The sequence below is a fragment of the Embiotoca jacksoni genome, unplaced genomic scaffold, assembly GCF_022577435.1.
Source record: "Embiotoca jacksoni isolate LCO1_2020_lvr unplaced genomic scaffold, fEmbJac1.0.p SCAF_4, whole genome shotgun sequence".
NCBI classification, from domain to species: domain Eukaryota; kingdom Metazoa; phylum Chordata; class Actinopteri; family Embiotocidae; genus Embiotoca; species Embiotoca jacksoni.
The window spans coordinates 13,330,869-13,355,814 of NW_027185392.1; the positions used below are offsets into that span (position 1 = coordinate 13,330,869).

The following is a 24,946-nucleotide window of genomic DNA, read 5'->3' on the forward strand; positions in this document are numbered from 1 at the left end:
CTGCGCTCCGTTTGTGGGCAACAGGAGCAGTCTCTGAAGTTTTTGATTGCACTTCGTATTATTAATCTGATGGTTTTCCTAATTGACAAGATAATTTAAGGATCCCTTTATTGTAAAACTGACAAAAATAGCATTGATTAAAGATGGGGCTATGTTAGTTCTTCATGCCTGATAAACTGACAGTCGTACAGAACTTCATGCTGATAGGTAGCAACAATCTTTTGGATAAATGATGTGGTCGTGAATCTGTGGATTGCAGATACAAGGTACACACACGCAGCAGGCAGCGGTGTGAAACTGAGCTCTAATAACTGTCATCAATACTGATTTTCAGTGTTCATTATCCTGGACAGTACCATCATTACACCCATGCAGATTCAACCCACACCACTGACATAAAAATGATATTACTATGAATCCACTGTACACGTAGGAGATGTTTTCCTGTTCAGTTATGTACTGGAAAAAGTCCTGAGCAGACCTCAAAGCTCCATCATTATATCTTCTGAGAGACACACTCGCGTTTGAAATGGAAATTACAGAGTAGAACCCGAGTATGGAGAAACGCAAGTGTGTTGTTGTATGCCTCTACATTTCCCATTTCTTCTCTGTGTGTGTGCGTGCGTGCATGTGTGTGGATAGAGTATAATTTATAAAATGATTATTTCAGGGCTGTGTTTTTCTCCGTTTCCTGGTTATTAAGGAAAATTTGATATTTTGTCTTGAGCCAGTCATGTTTTTAAACTGAACATTATGTTGATTGGAGAAAATAAAATAAAATTATGGTTTACACTCGATCACGACAAGTTTGTAAGACATATAAACCGACAATGTTGGAAGTCAAAGGTTTTTATTATTGCTCAGTAAAAGCTGGCCATTACAGACACAGTAGAGAAGCAGTGAATCATATTTTTGCACTTTGTCCAGACAGAATCTTTGCTGGAAGTCAGGTTGCACTCAGTTTTAAACACAAAAGGTGCCGAGAACAATCATACGCCTACTACAAAAGAGCTTAAGAGAGAAGTTCAAACCATGTGTCTATCTCACCTCCACAGCTGGTCAGTCAGGGCGTTGAAATGTCTGATTGCTGGTTTTGGTTACAGAAATGGTCGGTCACTCAATCCTCAAATCTGACACTGAGAAGGTGTTGGGAGAGGGAGTTTCTGAATCTATTTCTGCTGAAGAATACTGAACTCTTAAAGCCCAGTTTCAACATGAACTCTATAAATCCGATTTATATTTTATATAAATCTCTGCGGTGAGGCGGGAGGGGGGGGGGGGGCTCAGCTGTAGATTATTACTTTAACAGTGTTGAAAGTTTTACGTCAGTAACGACACTCAACGGTGACATCACAGTGTACTGACACACCCAGCAATACATTCATACATCACCATAGCAAGCTGAGAATTTAAAAAACTTTAATTAACCCAGAAAGAGATTTTCAATCAGTGTTAAATTGATATTTAATGAAAACAAAATATGCTGTCATCAGGCAACTGGTGCTCTGTGCAGCGGTAGGGGCGGAGTTAGGTCACGCCGCCGCAGTTACACACATTCACGGTCACCTAATTCTACAGAGCAATAACACAAGCCAGGGAATCATACTGTCACTGCAATAGTATATAAAATATTCATGGAAGAAACATTTTACTGCACATTTAAATTGCAGTTAGGACAACCCCCATTATATAACCTTAGATTATATAATTATATAATATTATATACATTATATAAGCACTGAATAATTGTATTTGCCTATACCCAATGTGTACTTAAAGTAAACAAAAATGTAATGTAGAGCAGACTTAAGAAGTGCAGATGAAAGGACAATTGGTGGTAAAGACAGAAACAAAAAATAGACCTCAGTAAACAGGTGAGATTAACACACAAACAAGAAGAGACGTGAGTAGTTAGAATATGATTGTAGGAGGGAATTGAGTGTTTCACACCTTTCTAGATTCATGGGCTGAACTATAGGTGGTCTGGCAGGAGGAATACTGAGAGTGTGAATACTGAGCCCTGCACACTTTATGATAGAAGCAGTCTTACAGTAAACACACACTCAGTCCAACCGGGTGACACAGCAAGAGCTCGTCATGTCGCGTGTGCAGTCCTCCATCTTTGTCTCATCACCATCATCACGTATCCCAATGCTCCCAAGCTGCTGGCATGCTTTCCTCTCTCTCTCTATCTCTCTCTCTCACACACACGCACACACACACACACACACACACACACACACACACACACACACACACACACACACACACACACACACACACACACAGTGCCAGCTGGTCCCCCCCTTCCCCCATTTACCGAGCACTACATGGAGGGATGGGAGTGTGCACACACATCGCCCCAGCTACAGACTCATCCCTGCTGTTACATAAGAGCCATGTAAAGGCTTACAAATCAGATTATAATAGCCATAGGCCACACATTCAAGAGAGGATAGAGGTTAGTGAAGCAACATGGCCAACCAGTGGACCGATGCTGGCATGAGTTTGAACAGAGGAACAGCTGGCACCCCGTCCCGTCTGGGTGTTTTGTCCAATCAATCTGTGCTCGTTGCCTATCTGCAGGTTTTGATGAGATAGGACTAAACTGAGCTGCTAATTTAAATTCACTTTTCTATTCTGTTAGGTCGTGTGAGACGTTTTTTTGTTTTTTTTCAAACATCACAACCAGCAGCACTGCTGAACATTCTCCCTGCTAATGTCGCCCCAGGCTTCGAGGATCTGCGGGATTACTATCGTCCTCAAACAGCTGTAGGTAGATCAAGAATCACCAAACCTCCATGTTGGCTCTGAACTCCACCGTTTAAAAATAAGAAAGGGATTTTGCTTGATTCCCTGGGAGCACAGGTCTATCAGGACAGCCAGGACAATTATAGGTGTGCTTATAAGGTGCTGATAAGTACTCACTGTTTGCACTTCCTGGTGTTATATCCTTAGGAATCCTGCTCAGCTGAAGTCAAGGTTTAACCATGGCAGTATGTTTGTTAGTTAAGGTGAATGCAGTCAGACATATTGTTGAGTCACAGTCCTCGGGAAATGTGACAATAACAACAGAGAGGCAGAGAGACAATCTGTAAAACGAAAAAAAAAAAAAGGTCACGAGACAAAACTCTTCTGGGCATGGTTATGCAATTGTTTTAACTTTTCAAGACTTGGTAGTTCATTGTCCAATTCCTCTCTGTATGTCTTTGTCCTCCTTTATAGTCCTTTTATTGGTGAAAAATCAGCATTATAAAGACCACAAAAAAAAAAAGGTGAAAACACACCAGGACATCTTAAATGAGAGGGACAAATGTGACGAGAGTGTGTGTTGCACTGTGACATGTCCACACAGAGGAGAGAAAAGGTCAGCTAGGGAACAGGTATGTGGAGCAGGAAGGGAGGGATGTTTTAAATGCTGTCAAGAAGAGTCAGATCCTCCTGTTGTTGTCCAGCAGCAGCGGCTGTCCTCCTAATAGCCTCACTAATCACTCTTGTCATTTTTAATCTCCCTTTTCCACCCAGGGCGTATTTAAAGCAGGGGCCTCCGTGTGCCCGGCTGGGATTAGACTAGTGAGCAGGAAAGGAGGAGGGGAGGGGAGGGGAGTAGCAGCAGCAGTGGCAGCAGCAGTACACTCCTTGTGCACCTCACATTGGGCGCCATGTGACTCATGCTCATGCTAACAGTGCAGTTTTTAATGCATAATATACTGTCTAGGCTAGGAGGAAGATGAGGATAGATGAAAAGATGTTAAAAGATTTTTTTTAAAAACACATGGATTACATAATTACAACAGCAGGTGATTCACCTCTGCATACATCATAGACATAGAAATATTATTAACAGTGTAAATTAAATTCCTGTAGTCTTTATTCTGTTTTGTAAAATACCTTTTATTATATTGTAGGTGCTTTTAGTGGCACGGCTCTTGAGATGTGATTGAGAGTCGGTCTGTTAGTCCAGACTGAAATAACTCAACATATATGAAATGAACTGCTGTGAGAATGTGTGCAGACATTCAGGCACCACTCAGGTTGAACCGAGTGGCAATCAACCATGATGTCACCCTTTGGTTCGTGAACTGTCGTTCTGAAAACTCAAGTTAGTGTTTTTTTTTTGTCTGCCGCCATCTTGCTATTTTGGAGCCAGAATGACCATATTTGGACAAGCCGGGGAGGATCGAGCGGGTCATCTGAATCGATCTCAGAGGACATTAAGCCACGCCCACCTATAGATGGAACCTGACTGCACCACAGACCTGTCAATCAAACTGACATGCCACCAAATATGCAGCTATTTTAGGCCTAGTAACTAATAATGGGATTATTTTCAGGTTGACCGCCAGACACGAATAAGAAGGTTAGTTTGGTGCTCATGTTAGCATACTGACATGCTAACCTAACATGGGAATCATGGCAAACATTACACCTGTTTAATATCAGCATTAACAGTGTGACTGTGAGCATAAAACTCAAAGCAATTATCTGCTACATTTCCAAGTCTAACAAAATGAGTGAGTACAAGTTCAGCAGCCTTAACCAGTTTGTGCATACATGACTTCAATCAGTGCTTTGTCATTTAAAACAAGTTCTTGTGTTTGTAGATACACCGAGATCATTTTTTTGAAATTCAATGAACAAACCACATCCTTCAGTGGGTTTTTACAAAATACACAGAGGTGATATTCTTTCATGCAGACAACACAAATATAGTCTTTTTTTTTCCCCCTCACTCTATACGTAGCATACTAGAGGGAATGTAGCAGATAAAACAAAAGCAGAACATAAAAGAAAAAGTGTTTAAAGTAATATTTCAAGGTCCACCAAAGTATTAAGCCTTACTTGTCGTTTTCAAAACACAGAAACCGGTGCAGAAATATGAGATAATGAGGCCACATCATAACCTCAGACCTGTGTGTGCAGGTGCAGATATGATGTGGTGGTATTGATCACAGCGTGTTCTGCAGTGAGCAGCGTTATCTAATCTCAGACTCCGGTTTAAAAGCGACAACAGATGCTTTGTGTGTCAGAGTGTCTCAGGTAGGTTTTCTTGTCAGCCTTTTAATAGTATCAGCTAAGCGTGTCTTACACAGGTGTAAAACCTGCTGTTAAATTGCCAAGAGTGTTTTTGTCTATCTGTGTGGGCAGCTCTCTGCATTGAAAAGGAAATAGTGATGGGCTTTCCCCTCATTGAATATAATAGAGTTGGAACAAATAACGGGCAATGGGACAGTGGGAGAAATAACAACATTTGTCAGTGCATCCATCCATCATCTTCCGCTTATCTGGGGTCGGGTCGTGGTGGTAGCAGGCCAAGCAAGCTGACCCAATTTATCAGTGTGTTGGATGAAACCTCTAAACTCTGAAGGAAGTTGTTCTTCAGATTATTGTAACATTTTTTAGTAAAACTATATACATATATATTTTTTTTTTTTTTAATTATTATTAATTTTTTTTTTTTTAAGTAATAGGTAGACATTTGCGTAAATATACTTATTTGGTTTCTTGGTGAGTTAAGAAGATTGATAGAGTGGTAATAATCCTCTCTGTAAGAAAGTAAAGAAGTATATTTCCCAAAATGTTGCCAAGTCTTTTCTCAAATTGAAGAAGCTTTAAAAAAATCTTTAACTATAGATGATAAATGTTGTAATTGTCCATTTGTCCAACAAATCCCTTCCTTTCTGACGCCATTCCTCTGGTAACAGCAATTATAACCCCTTTTAAATTTTAAATGAATACTGTAAATTAAAAAATTACTTTGATTTAATTTATAGCATTAACCAACAAGACCTGTCACAATGTATGCACGTTTTTTTTGTTGTTGTTTTTTTTTACTAATCAGCCATCGTTTAGTACATTGCTCAGTTCAGTCTTTGTTATCCTTCATTTGATACTGGTCTTCCAGAACAGCAAAAACAGACATTTGACACGTCGGTAAAACAAACCAAAAAAATGTAACACTGTAGCTGTTAAAACAATACATGTTAACAATAACTGAAAATACTGTAAAACAGGTAAACACCAATAAATACGAAGAAGAGATAGATGATTTTTTTTTCATTTAGAACAGTATGAACTTCATCGTAGTAAAATCCCCGACTTGAGTTGAATCTTTCTCAACAGTAAACACACAGTAAATTGGCCTGTTATATTATGCTGCGTTTCCAGTTTATTACACCTTGTCGATGTCACCTGAGGCTCCAAGAGCTCTGAACTCTTAAAAGAGTGAGCTGTCAGGACACACTTTACTGAGTGATGACGCAAGAGATTTGGCGGACAGGGAGGAAGGATACCCTCTAGCCTTTGGCAAGATCTCTGGGCTATTTTCATTTAGCATATTTAATCTGGTCTGATTTGGTTTACATGGGTGGCAGTCGGAGAAAAAAACTAATTGAGTGAGGATCAAACAACTTGTGTGAACCAGACCTGAAGGTTTTCTGGATGTCAGCATTTTTATTTTAGCAGTTAGTCTTGTTTTGTATGTTTAATGTTTGTGATGGTTGGTCGATCCACCGATTCAGTCTAGACTAAAATACTTCAACAATTATGGGATATAATTGTCCTAAAGTGTTGTACGAACATTGAAGGTCCCCAGAGGATGAATCCCTGACTTTTGCTCCAGCACGACCTTGACGGGGACATCCCAACAACTGTCATGCTGAAAGTTCCCCTTTCATCACTTTTTGCATCAAAATAAGGTCAAAATTTAATCTTTCAATACTTTGGTTTATGACCAACCTTCAAAGCCGATACAGCTGATCATTCACAGATGGTGAAAATACAAGAATAATGCCCGCTAAACATTAGCCCTTTTAGCATTGTCATTGTGATCTTGTTAGCATGTTGACACTAACAAACTACAGTCTCGCAGCAGAACAAATTACACCAACGGATGTAATACACCCGCCAGTCCACTAGAGGACACCATGTCACTGTGACGGTTGGCCTCGCCATGGCGTTAAAAGTAAACAAGTGTGAAGAAGGCCATTTCACAAAGAACAAAAGGATGAATAAAACACCAGACTCTCACCCAGGATACCAGGGTTCCAGGTCACAAGAAAGTGCTGCGCATTTCTTTAAAGAAATGTTTTCCTAAATCTTCCCAAGAAGTTGTTGTCCCTAACCCTAATCACACCAGGGCATGGCAAAACCATGACGCAAAACCATCTAGTGGACTGGCGAGTATAGTACACGTTTTGGCGTGATGCCAGGTTGCTTGCAGAGCTACTAGAATGATTGTAGCCTCATTTCTTGATACACTCGTTTGGTTCATCTTGTTGTTTTGTATTACACTTGACTGAATTTGAGATCTTTGATTGATTGATTGATTGATTGATTGATTGATTAAAGTCAATATTGTGTAACTCCCTCTTTATTCAGTAACATGTTTTCCTGAATTCATATTTTACTTTTATGTTTGATCGCTGTGTAAAATGAAGTTTATTTCTACCGTCACCTACAGAGGGAGTAAAGTGTCTCCGTACTCACCTTAAAATCTCAGTTGAACGTGTATATGCCGGGCAGGGTTTTGTGACATCACAACTAGTTTGGAAGCCAATCATGGTCCAATATAAACGTTACACTAGCATGATGTGAAAATTTAAATTCGTGAAGCTAAGAACTGACTTTACAGTTCCCATCTTGTGTCCCATAGTTAAAGAATGAACATTGTTTGCATATTTATAGATTCTTTTCAATTATTAGATAGAAAAATACATTTAAGCTTTTAACAATGGAATCGATTTTTTTTTTTGGACGAAAACATATCAGCTTCAAATAATCATTCAAAGCTTTTTACGTCTGAAATAATGTGCCCCATGCAGTGAAACTGGATCTCTGCATTGGCTCTCCGTTTGGAGGAATCACGAAGCAGCTTTGTGAGCACTGCACTCGCATGCATCAGCACCGCTCACGACAGTCTTCATCACGATGAGTGTGTGACGCTGCAAGCTGTGACGTCACAGGTTACATATCATCTACGTCACTACTGTCGTTTCCCAGCAGCCAACTGCGCATTTCACTGATCTGTTTAAGTTTCGCTTCACACTGCCGCCACTGCTGCTCAGTTCACCTTGTCGTGTCTTTCCCCTTCAGGGACACTGAGAAAGAGGAGTGGGAGGCCTGAGAGAGTGATGGGTAGAGAGAGAAAAGGGTGATGTTGGTTGTTGAATGAGAGACAGATTAGAGATCAGTTGTGTGAAAGCACAGTGACATTGCTGATTCCCCAAAGGAGGATTTAGATCGCTGGTTTCCTGGCTATTCGATGAGATCGTTTGCTTATGTCACATTTGCATTGGGTCTAGTAAGTATAGCAGGATCAATCACCACTCCCGTGGTTATCGGCTGGGACATGCCATATATAGTCGTTTAATGTGAGGGCATCAGGACGCATCTCCTTCCATACTAATTTGCTGTCTCCTCAGCTTGTACAATAGCAACTCGCGCTGCAACTGTCTGGGGTTTGAACGTGCATTGACAGCAGCCGTGGGCGGCAGCATGCACAGCAGTACTGTTGCACTTACTCAAAGCAGCTACCAACTGCTCATTTTTATTCGTTCAGTTACTCTTCCCCTGGAAGGCTGCATGCAGGTCCCCACAGACGCAGCCTGACTGAGTTGTTATTCCTCCATTTAGCTAAAGAAATAACTTACCTCTACTGACTGTGAATCCCCAGCGTCCCTCAATCTCTAAGCCAAATAAATAACTGTGTATGAGCCTATGTGTGTCCCATAACCAAATGAGATGAAGCTGGAATAAGAGCTCTGAATACTGTGAGAGGTGAATTTAGTTTGCAACCACCCAAGTCAACATCCAGTGCTCCTGCATCAGGGATCAGATGAGTAAACCACTACTTTAATTCCTTTCTGATTTAATCGCTGTATTAAAGACCATTTGAATGAATTAAAAAAAAACTCTTTGAACATTTACTACATTTACAAAAAAAAAAAAAGTCATCCTGAATAAATGAAATGAATATTGAAAAAATTAAGTAATCTATACACTCAGGGGAACAAGTGTTTTCTTCAATGTAAGCCGTTCACTGTGGTTCTCTGATAGTTACATAAGTTTACATAAGGTATTAAGCATAGAATAGAGGTTTGTAAAATCAGAAGAGTGACTGCAGGATGAGGTTAAGCTTTGGTGTAACCTTTTTTGTGAATTAAAGTCTAAATATGTGATTGACCGATTTGCAGTACTATGGGGCACATTATATTTACTGTCTGCTGCTGCTGCAGCTGCTGCTTTGCATCAAGTCAAAGTTGCCATAAAGGAACATAGAAAGCAGTGTCACACAAATTCTGGAAACCGACACACAATTTGCAATGTTTTGTGACAATATCAGTCGTGCGACATTCAAAACAACTCCATAGACTGTATGATAAAAGTGGACATAAGGTCTGGGTCTGAAAAGTGAGGCCAGTGCAGAAGTGCCATTAAGTGCAATACCACCAAGGGCCACTAGAGGTTGGCTCCAAAAAGGATCTGGCTCCTTAGACTCCGATTAAACTTATCATGAAATACAAAGTCAATACATTTTTATGGTGTCATCTGATAAAGTCAGTCTTTCTTATTAGTTTTCTGGAGGTTCATCTGAAAATATTTCCATTGTTTATTAGATATTAGGCCTCCAAAAGCGTCATGTTTGGGGCGTGTCTGTTTGATTGACACGCCTGTGGTGCAGTCAGGTTTCTGCTATCGGTGAGGGGGACTTAGTGTCCTCGGGCTCCCAACCAGTTAGAGTCAGATCCACCACTCGCTCCTCAACAGTTTGTCCAAATATGGTCACTCCTGGCTCTAAAATAGCAAAATGGCTACGGCCCAAAAACAAAACTCGAGGCTTCAGTACGGCAGTTCACAAACCAACGGGTGATGTCACAGTTGGTCTCCCAAATCTCAATTGACTTCATACAGTTATTGAATATTGAGTGGTTCTTCTGTGAATGGCCTTTAAATGTAAGATGGAAATCTAAACAAAACACGTGTTCTGTTGACTAAAATTCCAGTCATTTTAAAGCTTTTCTTTCACATGTTCAACCCAGCGTGGTCTTTAACGTTAATCCTCATCATGGTTCAGAATTTCAGACCAATTCTCTCTGTAGAGAAAGAATGATTATGCTGCAGAAGCACCAGAACAGTGACTGTATCATTCTGCACAGCCGTTACACTCTAACATCATGAGCCTACACACTGACAAGATTAAAATTCAAAACACAAATAGTCACTCAAATTCTCTCTTTGATGTTATTCTTCTCTTTGTCAGCTCAGATGACTCATTAACGTCAGTGTGTGGAGGGGGCCTCTTTTTTGAAATACTAGTTTCTGTATAAAACATGGCCTTTTTTTGTCTGTTTTGTCCATTAACGTCATTTGTACATCTAAACCCGGCAACAATCGCATGCAGCTGCATTCATATGATATCCCAGGTGTAATATAGTTCACTATAGAATTAGATGGCCTGTTCGAACACCAGAAGTGTCTCTACAGCTGCGGCTCATCGGCACATATAGTACATGGACCCTGTGACACGTATACATTCTGCTGTACATTATACCTCCATCTTACCGGCTCAGTTCCCCTCTCGCCTTGTGCTGCCATCATTAAGCTTGTATCCCCTCTTGATCATCAGGTCTGACACAGTAAAGGATGTGATGCAGAGAGAAAAGGAAATATCAAGAAGTTACATAGGCACCTGATAAGCCAGGCATGGGCAGGTACCTGTCTCCATGGCAATGAGCTGTAGGAGGATTTGAAGACATTGTGAATGATGCCCAGGTGAAACTGATGACAGGAAATGTTGCTTGCTGCGAGCTTGTACGATATGTGCATGTATGTGTCTGTGTGTGTTTTGCATCGCTGTCAGGATATTGAGCTGTTTCACGAGTCGGATCTGAAGAGACTTTGCTGAGATGACTCAGACCACCAATCCTCAGAAAGTCTTCCACTGCAAAACTCTTGTCACAGGCTTAGTCTTATAAACCTCCCTGCTCTTCCTGTCATAGATCACCCCTCTTTGGTTTTACTACTAGAAATGTATCTCTCACTTCTACTCATTTTAAGTATTTCCTGCTGGAAGGATTTCACAATGATTTATAAAAAAAACGGAGAAGATAATTCCATCAATGTAAGATTCATCCTTTGTGTCCAAGAAGTGCATCCACAGTGCAACTTTTTTACTCGAGGAAAGATTTTGTGCGCTGACCTTAGCGTTCATGCTTTTGTTAGTCACACGTTGTGACGTTCCCTGAAAGCCTTTTTCTCCCTCCCTCAGTCCTTCCTCTGAGGGCAGTGTTTGGCCTCGTTGTGTCAGATTGCTGCCCCCTCAAGGTGTCTGGTTATATCACACACTGGAACTGGATGGCAACAGAGCTGCTAACCTTATCAGCGAACAGAGAGGGGACGGCAGTTATTTGGGCGTTTATGTCCGTGCACGTGGACCTGTGCCATGTCTGGAGCTGTCAGGGCCAAACCCTCGCAGCTTGTTGGACGACCATACTTATTTTATCTCTTTGCTGCTGCATCCGTGTCAAACATGATGCATGATGGAAGATCTTGGCATTGTTGAACAGTGAGCTTGACACGGAAATTTAAAGAGCAGAAGCTAACACACTGCCTTTCTTTAAATCTTTTTACATCTTTTTACATTTGTATAGTGACTCACAGTGGGTTCCGACGTGAAGCTGACAGACTCAAATAATTAACATGATAAAAAAAAAAAAACATATCTGCTACACAAAATGGTTTTTTTCTCACTTTAAGCTAATTTGTTTGTTTTTTTGTTTTGCAAAGCACTTTTTTTTTTTAACATTTTTTGTCCTCTTAAATTGAAATGAAACAGTCTGAGAAGAAAGCAGTGTTTTTTAAAGACATAAAGTGACAGACTGATGGTCAGAAGGAGACGTTGCTTCATTCTAAACGGTCTAAAGCTAAAAAGATTGACTTATATTACCAAAGTTTTGTAACCATTATTAACACATTATTTGCAGGTTTATTCTATTGAAGATCACAAAGATGAAAATTGCTAACACACACACGCTATGGTTTTGTTACACTGACAGGTTCACTTTACAGGATAAATGTTTGTGAAATTTGAGTTTAAAAATGAACCTTATCAAAACAAGAACCGGAGCACCACCCTGTTAAAGAGAACAGTGAAGAACAGTATCTGTATAATTCATTTTCGTGAACAATTTCATAGTATTATGATATAAATGTCTCCATTTTACCCTAAAACACAATTTGAAAAAGGAGCCATATTTACAGGAGAAATCTTTTCTATGTTGTATCTGTAGAGTTTTAATGTGCAACACTTGAAATGAGTAGGTTTTTTTGAGTAAGCTGTTCCTCTGGCAGATCATTGATTTGTTGCAAAGGTCTTTCACAATGAATGTTTCATTTCAGTATTGAGATTTTCTGAAATGACTTTGACCTCTAACATTTGCAGCATTTCATATTTTCATTATTTTTCGAGCTGATGAAATGTTTCTCTGTTTGTTTGTTTTGCAGAAAGTGAGTGAGAAGGTTGGAGGAGCAGAGGGAACAAAGCTTGATGAGGACTTCACTGAAATGGAAAAGGCACGTTTTATTACCTTGATAATTGACAACTAATTCAAAATATTACTATATGACTTGATTATGAAAATGTTGCTTTGCTAATCAATTCCTCCCAATCTGAATATCTTTTTGAAAAAAATTGTTAAGTGATTTGTTCTCAAGATATTCTTCCTCCTCTTTACGTTTTCTTGTAAAACAGTATTTATTTCAATGTATTTTTGGTGTATGTCTGTGCGCTGCAAACATCCATACCCGGGATAACTTTCTATGTTTTCAGTACATGAGCATAGATAAATACATGTGTTTTTGTGTGTGATTACGTTTGTATGTAAGTGTGATCATGTGGGTTTAGCAGTTCCAGTGAGGCTGAGAGCAGCCAAGCTGTTCTGAAACAAGAACACAAAGTGATTCTGGCCACAGTCTCATTCTCACTCTCATCACCGTTCTGCTGAGAAAAAGCAACACTTTTTTATCGCTTTTTTTTTTCTCTGCTAGATGGAAGTTTTAAAGAGCCATAACCTGTGATTATTCATTGTCTATTTTTGTTAGTGTGGATTGTTTCTTACTGGGTATTCCTGTGCCTTCTGTGTCTGTTCTCTTCCACATGTTTAACATTTACAGAAGGTGGACACCACCGCTCGAGCAGTTCTGGACATCATGACCAAGACTACTGAGTATCTGCAGCCAAACCCAGGTAACATAAACCATCTCTGACTCACTATACAGTATGTCTCGTATATACATATTCACTCAGAGTTCAAAGTTTGGGAACCCCACTAAGTCAGTAATTCCCTGTCTGTCAGATTTCACAGCTAACAGTCTTGATTTAGGAATTTTCAGTCGTTCATCACTTTCAGCTCTGAGGCCATCTTGCATGTGCATTATCTTTAAGATCAACCCACAGATTTTCACTGATGTGAAGTCAGGGGACGGTGAGGGCCACTCCAAAAGCTTCAGTGTTTCTTGAAGCATTTCATTGTGAAGTTTGAGGTCTGCTTTTGATCAGTGCTGCATTAACACTCCTGTGTCATCTAAATCTTCCTGCTGCTCCCTGCAGTCATACCGCATTTCAGGTTTTGCCTTTCTGCCCAGCAGTTGTGCATTACCTGAACGTTTTCTTGCTCCTCCAGTTCTTGTCAAGACTTCTGCAGTTCCCTTTAAATGCCTTTTAATGGCATATCAGACCACATAAATTGCCAGCTGGGAGCACTTTGATATCTATTCATTACATTACATTACATTTCATTTAGCTGACGCTTTTATCCAAAGCGACTTACAATAAGTGCATTTCAACCATGAGGGTACAAAACCCAGAACAACAGGAATCAAGATTCACAGGCCTCCTCTGCTTTGTAGGCGTCAGTTAGCTTCATTGTCACGTCCTCTGTCTGTAGTTTGGTGCAGCACATGGTTGTTACATTTCAAGAGTCGGAGAATTCATCAAAATCTGAACTATCATCCTGACCTAATGAGTCACTTATACCGTGGGACTCTTATTTACAAACTAATGTCTGTTACCAGATTTACTGGGAAATACAGAGAGATTTATCTGGTGGTGATAGACTTATCAGCACTGTGTGAACACATTTGTCTTGAATGTTTCTGGCGAGACAGTCCCACACCGTCAGATGAAGCATGCCATCAAAGACTTCTGCTGCCCTAGCTGGCTAACTTCGAGCTTAGCCCTAAGCTAACTTAAACGGGGACTCAATAATTCAGTTGTGTGACTCTTCAACTCTGTCCGAATGTTGTCAGACTAAATGGATCAAATTCTGAAAGTAAAACAAGTTGTTTCGTTAGAAATATAACACTGAAAACCAACAATCCACCGTCCAACAGCCACTGCTGCGAAGATCAGTTTGATTATTTTGTGATTTAACATATATTTTCCATATTTTGAGCACATGATATCAGAAGATATTCCAATAATAAACATAGTGTTATTATCTCTTTAAGTTTATTGTAATTTACATACTTTTCTTGTCCTATAAATTGAGGCTTGTTTTGCCATTTTCTTTTTTATTCTGGTGATGCATGCTGACTTTTGTGTTCCCTCTGTGTGATGTTAATCTCACACTCATGACATCTCATCTTGGATGCTTATTGGTCTTTTAAAGGTTTGATTTAATGCAGAATTTTGCCTGATAAGTTATATAATTAGTGGTCATCTCTTTTGTATGTCTGCAAAGAAACAATGAAAATCACTATAAACATCAAAAATAAATATTCCCTAAATTAATTGTAAACATCAAATTACATCAACTGCATGTTGATTAGATTTTACTCTGGTGCCTTCAGTGTTCTTTAACTAGAACATTTAAAACAGTCAAACATTTAGCCTGGAGCTGTTTAATTATTGCTCTGTCTTCACAGCCACCAGAGCTAAGATGAGCATGATGAACTCTATGTCACGCATGCGGGGCCAGGAGAAGGGACCGGGCTACACACAGACCGAGGCCATCCTGGGAGAGTCCATGACGAGGTTTGGCAGAGAGCTCGGAGAGGAGTCTAACTTTGGTGAGCAGCAGCACATTAAAGCTTCTCACAGAAAGTCTGACAAGCACTTTTTTACAGGCTTCACAAGAACAAATTGGCATAATTTTATTCCCCCAAGGAACCAGTAACAGTTTCATCAAAAATGTATGAGCCTGTTTTTCAGATAAGATCCGTGCAATTTGCCTCGTTGTTTAAATCACAAGTGAAGGTGTTAAAATGTTAATAAAGAGACGTACCTGTCTTCAAAATCTGATGTGGATTGTAAATTGATGTCGAAGACACTTATCAAATATCAGAAATTATTTTTTTTTTTAAATCCACACCATACACTGGCAAGTGTGTTATCCATGTGTTTTGTAGTTTTCTTCATGTGTCTTTATGTTTATAAGGCACTGCTCTGATTGATGCTGGGGAGGCCATGCGTGAGCTTGGAGAGGTTAAGGACGCTCTGGACATGGAGGTGAAGCAGAACTTCATCGATCCAATGCAGAACCTTCATGAAAAAGATCTGAAGGAGATTCAGGTACGAATGCACAACTTTGATACACAACAATGTGGAAAAAACCTAATCATAGTCATCTTCTTTAGGGCGAGGGTTGATGTTTACTTTTTGGTTGTCTTTTGTAGCATCACTTGAAGAAAATGGAGGGTCGCCGTCTGGACTTTGATTATAAAAAGAAACGTCAGGGCAAAGTGACAGACGACGAGATCAAACAAGCACTTGAGAAATTCGACGACTCCAAGGAGATTGCTGAGCAGAGCATGTTCAACCTGTTGGAGAGTGATGTAAGAATTACAAGTCTCCCGATCTCACTTTTCTCTCCCTGCTTCGCAGCTCTATCTCGGTGTGGATTTTTACCTCCTTAATATTCTAGTTTTCTATTGTCGTCTCAAACCTTCCACTCTGTGTGTATCCAGAGACTGCATCTTTTTCCCAAAAGTTCCGGCAACCCCCGGCAATTAATTGACTCTTCAGAGGTCAAGCCTGAAAACCTCGGACCTGTAGATTATTTTTCCCTCTCCGTGCACCTTGACAAGAGGTGAAGTTGTGCCAGAAATTTCTATTTGCTTCCACAATGAATTGACTTTTGACATGGTGGTGCCAGTTAAATAAAACTTTAATTCATTGTGCAACATCACCCAAATGCAACAAAAACAAAACACAATTAGATAACCGGTCGCCACATATTATACAGAGCGGGCTTGGAGAATGTGAATCACCTCTTGCGATGAACCCGTAATTTAAGTAGGACTCTTGGTATTTTCTTTTAAATGCAGTTTTCTTTTTGTTGGTGGTCTTGTTTTTTTTTTGTTGTTGTTGTCTCATCATTCGGTCTTTCCCCCTTTTCTAGGAAACTCATTTGTTTTTTGCTCATTTTTGCTAGAAAAAAAACAGACAACTGCGAGAAAGAGGCATGGGTGGAAGTGGTAATTTTTCAAAATAAAATACCATGCAGGCTAATGTAAATAAAATTAAAATAAATAAATAAAAGTTTTTATTCTTTCTGTGCGACCCAGTACCAAATCCTCCACGGCCCGGTGGTTGGGGACCCCTGGGCTAAAGGACAGACAACCCACTCTTTTTTCTTTGTGTAACCAACGGACGAGTTCACAGTCGTCCTTACTTTCTTTTTTAGGCTTTTCTTTGCACAACACAGCAAGTATCATTCATTCATTCACAGCTCTGTTAGTTAGTGCCAACTTTCCAGTGACGTCATAAAGCAGGTCGTGAAGCTGTGATTGTTCAGGGGCCAACATGCATACTGTCGTGTCTTGGCAAATTCTCAACAAAAAATTCCTGACTCCACATTGGGCTAATCTGACACAATGACCCTCTTATGAGATAAAAAATATTGCATGACCCAAACCCGGCGCTACAGTTTGAATAAAAACAAGACACGCACATGAAAAAATGTATAAATTGTTGACTGTTGATTAGATCAAGAACGCTTAGTAAAGCAGTCACATTGGGCTTTCAAAATATTTTATTTTTTTTACTGTTTTTTGAATTTCATAGACTAAATGATTGAGAAAAATAATTCAGAGATTAATGACAAAAACACCCCAAGTTTGAATACATTGCAAATCATCAGCTAAATATGTCGATGTGTAGTAGTTCCTGTGTTTCTTCTGTGCTTGTCAACAGATTGAACAGGTGAGCCAGCTGGCTTCATTGGTTCATGCTCAGGTGGAGTATCACAGCCGAGCTGCTGAGATCCTCACACAGCTCTCCAGCAAGATCGATGAACGGTCAGTCTTGACACTTAACTCTCCCACTGGGCCTTTATGTTTTAGTCGCTAGATGTACTTCCAATAACATACAGACTGTCACAGGATTCACTGAAACAGGATCTATTGACGAAACACAGCCAAAGGAATCGAATGTGTTCAATCTTAATCTTTGTTATTTGTGCTCTGAGGGAATCTTTGTCTTCTTTTTTGTAGAATAAGAGATACTGCTGTCAAACCAAGAAAAGAGTACCTTCCTAAACCGCGGACGTCCATGGACCTTTCCATTAGTGAGAACCACAATGGAGGCATCCACAGTGCTCGCTCCCCAGGTGAGACCCAGAATACAAACCTCACTGTTCAGAAACACGTCCAGAAACTATACCTCATACTTTATTGTATATGCACTGACGAATCTCACAAGTTTCAGTTAATGTGGAGACAGAAAATTTTAATTATTTATTTATTTATTTTTTAATTTTTTTTTTTTTTGTATTTTATAGTACAGTATTTAAAGGATAGTTTCTGGGCTCGTTTCTATTATTTTATTTTATTTCTCATGTTTAACCTTTTCTGGTTTTAATTTTGACTGTAAATTCTCAAATAGAAACCAATACTGATGCTGGTGAGTATTTACTGACAAATAAAGGTCATACACAGCACATACTAAATCAGTACAACACATTGACTTTAATTTCCTAATATAAAGCAACTAAATTGCAATGCTTCCTGTAAATGCTTCATAATAAAAAGCCTTTTGGGGTAAAAAAAAAAAAAAAAAAAAAAAAAAAAAAAGCCCCCTCCTACATCAAATTTATAACATGCATTCATCCACATTAAAGAAAACAATTTCAAGTGTTTTTCAAACAGCAGAAGAGAAATGTAAAAGAGGAGAATAGAGCACCTTATTTCAAATAAAAGAAATAAAATGTATTTGAGAATTTACAGTACGTTTATTGTGTTTGTTAATTTAAACTTTCTTTCTCCAAGCTCTTTTCCCATCATTTATGAACAGTTCTTACCTGAACAGAATATCCATCAGTCCAGAATAAATAAATACAACTCTGTACTCTTGTCTTTCCCCCTATGATTTTTGTTTATTCTTTTAGGGGCGAGGTCTCCAGGTGAGCCAAGTCAAACTTGTGCTTCATTTCTGTCAATTTGTTTCTATGTCTGTGAGCTCATCACCTCATTTCTCCAAAACCATCTTCTCATTTACACTGAAAACTCAGAACTAATCCCCCCCCACCCCCACCCCCCCTACACACACCCCACCCCCCACCACCCTCTCTTCCCCTTTTGCAGCAAGGTCTCCAGGTGAGACAAAAGTGAATCCCGGAGAGATACAACAATATCTCTTCATCATCTTTCATGTTTTTTTTTTTTTAATCCACTTCTTTTTCATTGTAAGAAAATTGTTTCTCTTAAATGATCCAAACAAAAAAACAGCAGAAAATCAAGTGTCATCTGCTCTCTTTCAAACAATGCCCAATCGACAATGACAAAAAGCTTATGAGTGGACGAGCATTTGCTATTTCTGCTTTGTTCTCTTGTCTGTTCTCTGATCTGTCTTATCCTCCTGTTCCTTGGTCTGTGTGCCTCTTCACCTCAAATTTGTTGTCTAACTTGCGTTACCTCTTGCTATGTTGTTTGCTGACCTCATCATTGCTAACACCTACTGTGTTTGTCCATCAGTTCATGATTTCCCCAACTAAAAATTTGATTGTTAAAATTCTTGTTTCATCATTGTTTTCTCCTTTCCCCTTTGCAGCAAGATCTCCAGGTGAGCAAGAGTGACCTGGAGCGAGATGCAAATTCTCTCTGTCACTCTTATTTTTTATATTCTTCTTTAAATGGACTGTTAAATAAGTGTATTTTTTGTCTGCATTTTTTGTTCGCAGTCCTGTTTCTGTCTAACCCCTGTTTTTTTTCTCATTTACTTATCTTTCTTTTAATGTTAAAGGAGTAGCTTAACATTTTGGGAAATGTTCTTATTTACATAAGATAAGAGGGTTGATTAGTAAGTTCTGAAACTGCCCCTGTTGCGCGAGAACAATGTGCAGCACCATGACATGCGCGGGGCAGGAGGAAGCTATAAACCTAATTAGTAAGTGATAAAAATGTAATTGCTTGATCAAAATCAGCACCCGACTTTCACATGTTCTTGTAAGTGCTTGTTCATGTGCACTGTGGTTCAGGATTTCTCCGTGGGCATGACCAGTGGGCGCACATCAAATTTTGTGTTTAACTCTAGAAATTGGCAACGGAGACCCTTTAAATGCTTCAGGAAACCTATAACAACAAAGCAATCTGCCAGGAGAGGTGTTTTGAGTGACATTTGCGTTTGCTAAGGGGGAACATTACTGAAAAAGGCGCATCAGGTCAGGTGGGCAACAAGGTGGATTTTTTGGGGGCATTCACTGGGTGATGCACCATGAATTTATCCCGCAGGGTCAATCTGTCAACATAGAGTTCTGATGTGACGTTCTGATGCGTCTGAGGGAAAACATTTGATGCAAATGACCTGAACTGTGGTGCGATGGCATTTGGGTTATTCAACATGACAATGCGCCCACTCACAGCGCATTGAAAACGCACAAGTTTCTTGCCCACAATAAAACAATCATCGCTCCTCACCACCCCTACTCACTGGATATGGCTCCCTGCTACTTCTTTGAGTTCCCCAAAAATGTGTCCCAAATTTTGCACTCTCCATTCAAGTTTCAGATGTATAAAACATCCCAGACCCAAAAGCATGTGTAACTCAGGAGCTGATTTTGATCAAGCGACAAAACTTGAAGTATTTACTCAAAGGTTACAGTTTCTCTGTGCTCCGTACACGTCACAGCTTTGCGCCTCATTAACCTGGCCAGGCTAGTGGATAGCTTTGGACAGGGCCAGGTTAGCGGTTTGCTTTAGCCCCGTTCAAGTCTGAAAGGCCTTTTATAAAATTCCAGGGAAACGTACACTGCTCTTTAACGCAGGTGGGCCAGTTAACCAGTTGTTCATTGGCCATAACAACCAGTTTTCATCATTGAGACATTTCTTTTGTAATACCAAAAAAACTAACTGTTTGCAGCCACTTTCCATAAGCATAAATCTCACATTTGTGTTGCCTATCCAAATATCATACTTCCCACAGTATACTAACACTTATTACTCGTACATGTTTGTACTCTTACTGATGTAATACTTGAATTTAAAAGTTAAAATACTATTTGTAGAAATGGAAAGACAAGATTGAAGAGAAAATGTGGATAATATAGGTGAAATAACATTTTGGGAATAAAATGAAATTGTTGAAATACCACTGAGAATAAAGTGGAAATGTCGAGAATCAAGTGCGAACGTTGAAAATAAAAAGTCAAAACATTGAGAATAAAGTTGAAATACCATTTTGAGAAGGATGTTGTAATGTTGATGATTACATTTAAATGCAGAGAAAAAAGTTCATTTATTATTCATTTTATTTCGGGAATGAAGTCGAAATGTTGCAATACCACTTAAAGTGGAATTAAGTGCGAATGTGGGAAACAAAAAGTCAAAATAAATATATAAAATGATACTGTTGAAAATAAAAGTTGAAATAGCATTTTGCCAATTAAGTGGAAATGTTGAGAATAGAGTGGAAACATCAAGAATGAAGTCAAAATGTCAAGAATAATAGTGAAATACCATTTTAAGAACAAAGTCGAAATGTTGAGAACACAAAATGGAAATCTTGTGAATAAAGTCGCAATTCAGTGAATAATCAAAAAATGAAGTTAAAATGACAAGAATAAAGGTGAAATACCACATCAACAATAAGGTAAAAATGTTGAGAATACAGTCAAGATGTTGAGAATAAAGTGGAAATTTTAAGAAAACAGTTAAAATACCATCTCAAGAATAAAGTAAAAATGTTGACAAAATGTTGAAATATAATTTTATGAAGTTGAAATCCAAGATTGAAATGTCAAGAATTAAGGGGAAACAACATTTCAAGAAGAAATTAAAATGTTAAGACTAAAGTTGAAATGTAAAAAATAAATGAAATATTTCCAAATTAGAGTAGAAATTTGGGGAATAAAAGTGTTTTCGTGAAACTTTTTCTGCAAAGGAACGGAGCAGTAATAAGTAAAGGTTGGGACTTTAAGGTTGATCGCTCTCCTAATTTGATTTGATGGACCAGAGAAGTCGACTTTATTCTTGAAATTTTGACTTGATTATCAAAGCAGTATTTTCACTGTTTTCTTGAGATGTTGACATTTTTGTCAACATTTTGACTATATTTTCAAAATGCAAAGAAAACAAACCTTCTCTGATCAGAATTTTTGGTATGCCTGGAACTAATCCTGAAAGTTCAACTTTGTTCTCGAGAAGAAAAAAACAAAACAAATTTTGCTCTCATTGGGGGTTTTTTTGTTATTGAGGCCTAACGCTCCGTCACAACAATGAGCCAATTTCACATTAAAAAACGAACTTCCAACAAACAACCCAAAGGATATGAGAGCGGAGTTGATCCTCTCATCTAACTCTCAACCTGAAAGAGAATACACGAGAACATTACCCAAAATATTAAACTGCTCCTTTAAACACTTTGCTTAATTCTAATTTGCAATCACTGATAGGCATGTTTTGTGTCTCTTTTGCTTTGTCTCCTCCTCTTTTCCCCTCTTTCAGCCAGGTCTCCAGGTGAGCCTTTCACAAGCTTTTCTTGTGATCACTATGTATTGAATCTATGTGCAGCATCTTATCTCCTCCTATTGCATCTCCTAACTCTGCCTTTCTTTCCTTATCTCTCCAACTCTCTCTTCGTTATCTGCAGCCCCCATGGACCAGCCTTGCTGTCGTGCACTGTACGATTTTGACCCTGAGAATGAAGGTGAGCTGGGCTTCAAGGAGAGTGATATCATCACCCTTACCAATAAGATCGATGACAACTGGTACGAGGGAATGCTGCACGGCAACTCAGGCTTTTTTCCCATCAACTACGTGGATATCCTGGTGCCGTTGCCCCACTAGGACGTGACGACTGCAACAGATCCTGGCCCCCAGTTCCTCCCCCCAGTATTTTCAGTAACCTTTTCCCTAAACATTCCTACTAACCACCTCTGCTCCGCTTCAAAGGAGTTAAAGCAGCAACAACACTATAACCAACGAAGACGTGAGCAAGATTGATGAATTAAAGCAAGTATGCATCAAATGAGCGTAAAACCTTTCAAAAGAAAATGAGAATAAATGAGCATTGATATTGTTGCTTCCCCTAAACCCCGGAGGTACCTTCAGGCTTCCATAGTTATTTATCCATTTCTGTCCCAGCTTTTGTCTCAGTTTAAGTTGGCTGTCAGTCCGTCATGAGTTTATCAGAGCAGCTTAGCAAAATAACACTTCTCATTCACTGTATTTTGTGGAAACCTCAACAGTAGATAGAAACTTTTCTCTCACATACTACAAAAAAAAAAAGGTCCACGTGCTTCATGTTGTTAGAGACTGTAGGTCAAGCATGGTTTCAAGTGTTTTAAACGTTTTATCTTATAGAAAATATGTTGAACAGAGTAGTTTTGTTTTAAATATTCCGCATTTTATCGGTAGTCGTCTTGACATGCTCGGGCAGTTTCTGAAGAAACCATGTCCCTGTGATGCCCTAAAAAGTCTGTCCAATGGATGTCCTCCCATTTTATCTATACAGACTTTTGACAGAAGTTGTAGACATATTCATTAAGCAGACAACCAAGATTACCCAAAGCATTTTAATTTTTTACATATCAACATGTGGGCGTGATTGGTCATATATATCTTAGATACCAAAGTTATCTGCGAAAACCTGTATTAACTCCAATAGAAGGTGTCAGCGGATCTGTTTGATGCTACAGGGTGAATCTTGCAATTTCTAGTGCTTTGATATTCTCTGAGGAGGGGGCGAAACTGTATTCTTAAGTATGTGACATTACATATCTGAGCCAGTGATTAGTGAAGTGGTGACATGATTTGCAAAAACACAAGTTGTGAAGTTTAAACTGTTTGAAGTGATGTAAGAAAACTATGGTGCATAAGTTTCAGTCCTCTGACATGTATTTTATCAGCAACGTGAAAAATGGTTGATGTATTGTGATATAATAACTTATAGGACTTAATCGGTCATTGGGGCACCAGTTTTTGCTGCAACTGAAGGTGTAGCTCGTTTTGCTGCATTCCTACTAGTCCAATTAGTATTCTGTCGTTTAGCTGTATAAGCCATTGCCTAAGACGATACTAGATGTGAATACTTTATAAGGAGGACAAAGGAGTGCACAAACGGCTGAGTGGAATGAGAAATCATTTGTTTTTTCTCGGTGTGAATTTTTTATTCACTGAAATGATGCAACTTTTACTAAAAAAAAACCAACCTTTTTTCATGATAATACAGACAAAAAGCCACTGTTCCCCCCCCCCCCCCCATCCCCACCCCATTCCATGTCATATTAGACCTCAGAAAAAAAAACTGTTTTCCATGATGTTTAAATTTCCCTGACCTAGCATATGCTTGTATGCAGTATTGTGTGACATTGTTTTCCCATTTTTCACTGATGATGTTGAACACAATCCAACCCAGTTACATGTTTTAGTCAGGTGAGCAGGTGCCACAGTGCACACGTTACCCCCCAAGGTTTTATTCTCTGCAATGTCGACGATGTATTAACCTTTCTGCAAAATAGTCTGCACAGCAGCAATACTATTATTTCACCCATCTTGAAGTAATGTTGTGTGTGGGGGGAGGGGGGTTATTTGGGTTTGCATAGGGACGGGGCTATAGAGTACCTCTAATGCTGAGGTATTTAATATATACTGTCTCTGACAGTGTTCAACATTAAAACAAACATGGGCGTCTCTGATAAAAGGATCAATTCATTACATACAGAAGATTTACAATAAGTGATGCTAAATCAACTGATAACCCATATTATGTGTTTTTTGTTTTTTTTTCAAAGGGAAGCACAACTTTAACAGACAGTATACTTAGTTGGCTGGGGAAGAATAGCGATACAGTTCGAAGAGGTCATGTATTTATTTATTTTTTAAGGGCGGAACAATTCCTTCCTTCTTTTTCTCTTCACTTTTTTTAACAATCGTGTGTATCTTTGCCCTCAATGAGGACTGTACAGCTTTTTGTGTTTTGTTTTCACCTTGTGTGTATAGTCACGCATCTACAGTAACGTATCTTATTTTTGTAACTGTGACAAAAGTATACACATACAGTATAGATGTATATATACCGTATATTACCCAAAAATAACGACAAGAGGGATTCTCTGTGCTGCACATGATTGTCTTTGGATTGTTTTGTTTTGTTTTCTGTTTTTGTTTTATTTTATTCTTGCACTGGATATTCTAAAACTGTATGCTTAATGTAAAGAAAAAAATGTGATAAGTCAATGTAATTTATTCAAATAAATACCAAGAAATGGTTATTGCCCTGACGAATTTCCATTTATACACACATCTTTGGATTTTCAGGTAGAAATTTGTTATTAGAATTGAAACATTTTTACAATCGTGATTCAAACCTGAGCTCAAGACGAAATCATTTCATATCATACTAAATAGCAATTTTACTTCACCATAGTTCTCAAGCCATATTTTCATTACATGGAGCAAACACAGCAGGGACTTGGCTCAGCAAATAGAAGAACGATGCATTATTCATTTT

General features: G+C 38.9%; 1 protein-coding gene across 4 annotated transcripts in view; it reads left to right on the plus strand.

The window, feature by feature from the left end:
• sh3gl2a (SH3 domain containing GRB2 like 2a, endophilin A1) overlaps positions 1-24,707 on the plus strand; it is a 40,851-nt gene extending 16,144 nt beyond the window's left edge. Inside the window, exons 2-12 of one of the 4 annotated variants that reach the window (XM_069168480.1) lie at positions 12,505-12,573; positions 13,174-13,246; positions 14,926-15,069; positions 15,438-15,571; positions 15,676-15,834; positions 17,195-17,298; positions 17,494-17,609; positions 18,387-18,401; positions 19,049-19,060; positions 21,940-21,951; positions 22,085-24,707. In XM_069168480.1, coding sequence (XP_069024581.1) covers positions 12,505-12,573; positions 13,174-13,246; positions 14,926-15,069; positions 15,438-15,571; positions 15,676-15,834; positions 17,195-17,298; positions 17,494-17,609; positions 18,387-18,401; positions 19,049-19,060; positions 21,940-21,951; positions 22,085-22,281 — 1,035 coding nt within the window. In that variant the 3' untranslated portion in view covers positions 22,282-24,707. The remainder of the gene's footprint in view (positions 1-12,504; positions 12,574-13,173; positions 13,247-14,925; positions 15,070-15,437; positions 15,572-15,675; positions 15,835-17,194; positions 17,299-17,493; positions 17,610-18,386; positions 18,402-19,048; positions 19,061-21,939; positions 21,952-22,084) is intronic. The other 3 variants (XM_069168481.1, XM_069168482.1, XM_069168483.1) reach the window with 3 other exon arrangements.
• Positions 24,708-24,946: the final 239 nt, after the last annotated feature.